This window comes from Apium graveolens, chromosome 10, assembly GCF_009905375.1.
Source record: "Apium graveolens cultivar Ventura chromosome 10, ASM990537v1, whole genome shotgun sequence".
NCBI lineage: Eukaryota > Viridiplantae > Streptophyta > Magnoliopsida > Apiales > Apiaceae > Apium > Apium graveolens.
The window spans coordinates 197,053,669-197,057,930 of record NC_133656.1 but is presented as its reverse complement, the minus strand read 5'-3'; the positions used below and the strand labels follow the sequence as shown (position 1 = coordinate 197,057,930).

The window sequence follows — 4,262 nt, the reverse complement described above, 5'->3', positions numbered from 1 at the left end:
GACACATTCTCAACACTCTACTTCTCTTGTATTACTACCATAATTTTACAGCCAGATTCTGATTCTCACACCGGAGGTGAATCGGGGGTACAAACCCTCGTATTCTCTTCACTTTCAGGTACGACCGAAGCCATTTTAAATCCAGCCGAAGGCTGTTCATACGACCGAAATGATCTGGGCGTAACAACATGCTTTCTAGTTGCCTACTTGAAATGAGGACATAGAATGATTAGATTAAAGATAAAACAATTTAAGGCTACATTTTGTGGTACTGGGGTCAACAAAGTAGAGGATATCTGATGGTGTAGAACATTGGCACCGAGTCAGTGACCACTTATCAAGCCTCACATCTTTTTGTTCAAATCACCATTGACATTTATTATATCATGCAGTCTGTTTTTGCTGGTAGTCTCCTGAAGAAATTAGCAGGCAATGCAGGTAGTTTTTGTCGAAATCTAGGATGTCTCAACACGTAAAATCCCATCAAAAGTGCCACGACTTGGAATGGAGTAACATAGAGTACTATTGCAGACATCAAACAGAATGTGATGAACAATGCAGACGCTCTAGGATCTCTCCAATTTAGCAGAGCTTGTAGCCTCTCGCCTTGAGCTGCCAAGTCTCCAACCACAGTCTGTATCCTGCCACCAATGCTCCGAAGTCGATCATACCTCATTCGAACTGTGTCTGATCCTTTTGATGTCGGGAATGTATCAAACTCTTCGTCCATTTCATCAGAGCCGACTGCATCAGCGTGTGACAGTCGAATATCCATATGTGGAGGATGCCTTGGCTTCAATCTATATCGCCACAAGCCGATAAAGAAGAGGTACAAAAATATTGTAGGGAGTATTAGTTCAGGAAAAAGAACCAATATAACGAAAAGTATGTGAATCAACACAGTGGTTATAGGATTTTTCCAGTTGCAAATTTTGTCAAACCATTTCCCAACTGCAACAGCACTACTCAAAACATTCATGACCCTAAAAAAGTTAGCTTTGCTTCTTCTAACACTCCAAATATGTGAACCAACATCAAGCATAAACTCCACAACCTCTTTCTTGAGCGCAGGTTCAGCGCGACTGAGCCTGACTGAAACAATTTGAGTAGCTTGGTGCCTCAGTATATCCATTTGTATCACTGATAACGGATGAACATAGTGCATTTTGGGCAACATTGGCTGTGAATATTTGCTCAACATGTTAACATAAGAAGTACATGAAAATCTCACAGCTAACTGAACTTCTCCCATTTTCTTAACTCCTGATGATTGCAACACAATTAGTGGATACGAATGTGTATACACTCGTTCAGTCTCGAGAGTTGACAACCGAATCCTTACCTTCCCAATCCTTGAATCCTTTCCCCCTCCATGTAACTGTCCATTATCAAACACCCCAATTGTAATCATAGTACATGGATCAAAAACTTCCCATGTATACTGCTCGTTCCATTTTGGATGAAAATTGTCAATAATAGTCCTTGTCCTTACCCATTTCGGACCATATTTAGCAACACAAAAAGCATCAGTTGTTGCTCGGCCATCTTTCGTCTTCATAGGAGAAAGTCCAGTAGCGCTTATGATCCCCAGCTCCAAAAGTCCAATGCTGGACTTCCATAACAGTTTTGAAGTTGGTCTCAGGTCACTACAATAGTGAGTAGACTCTTCCAAAACATGATATCCCCCATCCAAACTCAGCCTCAAATGAATCCTACTGGCGAATTTCATCTCCTTCTTTTCGCCTTCCACAACTGCATATTTTTCAAGATTATGCCACCTAGAAGGCACAGCCTTATTGTCAAGCCTCCTGTGAAGACTTGTCAAGGGAAGCACACATTTTCCCAGGAAATCGTCTTTATTAGCCTTATCTTCCACAGTTATAACCAAAGGTTCTTCAAATGGTTCTGCGGCTACAAAAACTAAATCCTCATTCCACATCGGATTAACACCCTTCACTGGAGAAGTTTTGGTCTTCAAAGCCTGATTTCCAAGAATGACTTTAACTGATACTTCCGGGGCTTTACCCTTATCACTAGGCAGCAAATCTTGACATTCTATAACATTCACGCGTACATACCAAAGGCGAGGAGATAAATAAACTTTCCCTCGAATCTTGGCAATCCCTTCTCTACCTACACTAGCTGCATCTGAATGCCAAGCATCAGGAAAGGCCTCATCAGCTTGTGTTCCTTTCCAAACAGCAACCATTAACTCCCCATGTTTCATCTTTTGCCCTCTTTTATCTTCCAATCTGTACCATTGGGGCGCCAGTGGACTATCAGGTGGCACACGTTTAGGAACATCGACAAGATCAAACAAAATCCTTCCAATGAAGTCATCTATAACAACATCCTTATCTTTCACCACTACTTCAATAAAAGAAGATTGGAGCCTGTCTTGTGAAAAGGCAAACACATGATCCCATACGGGGTTAGGTTTCTTCTCAAAATGCTTTGTCACTCCTTTGTAGTTTCCGAGCTTCACTTCAACATATGGATCACAACTACCAGTGACATCTTTTCCTGGTAGATCCTTGGCCTTCACGACACGGACATAGAGGTAATGCATCTGCTCAACAAGGTCATAGGCACATGTGAGCTTATCGCCCGTGATCACCCCTGATCCAGCAATTTTTGGCGAGGTCTCCTTGAGAGCAAATTCCTCATGTTGCGGAGGTCGCTGCATATTCTCTATTTTTCTGAAAACACAACAAAATGGAAAAAGAAATGGCAGAGTCAGGGAAACATCAAAACAATGCAAGCCACAAAATTATGAACAAAAAATACCCTCACTCCTTTAGATTCAAAATAACTTTTATATACTAGTTTGCATGTTTTAAGACCATCTTACTATCTGTTACTACACCTTCACTCGACTAACTAGTCTGAAGTAACAAAATTTGAGAAGGAACAAAGTTCAAAAATCAACAAATTGCGTCCTGGTTTAAACTAAATCCTCAATTATACAGGGTAATGTTAATGAAAGGTCATGAATGTGATGCTTGGTCTTTCTGAACTACTGACATTATTTTATGATTACTTGAACATAGAGAAGACTAATAATAACAATAATACAGAACTCAGGTTTGTGATCCTTTGAAAATGAAAAAGGAACATTAGAACTTCAGGGGGGGGGGTATAAGATTATAAGAACCTCAAGATTATGTATAAAGAAGTAAATGAAACTGTGTTGCAATTAAATATATCGAAATCTTCAAGAATTATATGTACCAGAAATCACTAAACCTGCAAAACTCAAGCAAGGAGAAGCAGAAGAACGGGCAAGTGAGATAGCAAAAAATATGAAGAGTGAAACAATGTGATCAGAAAGGAGAGAAGAGGTAATGAACACTTGAGATAACTTTTGGAAAGGGAATATAGAGTAGTTATTAGTTGGTTTGAATAAACAGAAAAGAAAGAAAGGTAAGAGAGGATGTTAGATGAATTATTGGAGAATATGCATGGATATTGTAGTAGTAGAAATAGTCTTAGTGTGTGATTTTGTGAATCTTTAAAAATTCACATGCACAAGTTATGAACCTAACCCTATTTTATTCTTTCATTTTACAGTAAAGTTTGTTTTGGACTTGTTCTTCACATCAGAAAATGCCAATTATATACAAGTAAAAGATTCTGAATAATACGTGTGTTTTATTATAACTTAATTTCTCTCTGTCTGTTTTACCAATGACCTCTTGATCCAACGGTATCTTCCTCCCACTCCCTTTACTAAAAGTATAGAGTTTAAACCTTATAAAAACAATGTGGGTGTGAGTAGTTGTTTACAGTGACATCAATTCATTCAGAATTCAATTGGAGCATTTTTGTTTTTGTCTGGTCCTCTAGATTTTGCATGTGGCATGGGAATAGGGCCCAGAAGGTGACCCCTCTTCCAGAATTGTACAACCACCTTCATAGATGTTACCTAAGTGGGTTAATGCTAAATTGTTAAAACCCACACATTTTGATTCATGTCAATTTCATCACTTATTCAAGTCAATTCAAAGAAATATATATATATATATATATATATATATATATATCTTTATTTTTGTTGCAGCAATCTCCTCAGCAATACAGGACTGGACCCTAAGAATAGACAAATGCAAGTAGAAATTTGCTTGATTAGGTGAGTCCAACCCACCAAACAATTATTCATCTCCCCTGTTTTCGGAAAAATAAGCATCACTTCACCAGCAAAATCTTTCTTGTTTTCAGAAGTAACTACTCTGCTATACTGGTTTTTCAAGTTGAGAATGTTG

The 4,262-nt window shown here is 38.6% G+C and overlaps 1 protein-coding gene across 2 annotated transcripts; it reads right to left on the bottom strand.

Moving 5' to 3' along the window:
• On the bottom strand, window positions 1-3,457 carry LOC141692559 (FT-interacting protein 3-like). Of its 2 annotated transcripts, none has more exons than XM_074497432.1 (2): window positions 3,232-3,457; window positions 1-2,699 (listed from the first exon to the last, which is right to left on the bottom strand). In XM_074497432.1, exon 2 carries the CDS (start codon window positions 2,684-2,686, stop codon window positions 380-382), a length of 2,307 nt encoding a protein of 768 aa, XP_074353533.1. In that variant the 5' UTR covers window positions 2,687-2,699; window positions 3,232-3,457; the 3' UTR covers window positions 1-379. The 2 variants fall into 2 exon arrangements, with proteins under 2 accessions (XP_074353533.1, XP_074353532.1); XM_074497431.1 differs by having other exon boundaries at window positions 3,247-3,457.
• Between the last annotated feature and the right edge of the window lie 805 nt (window positions 3,458-4,262).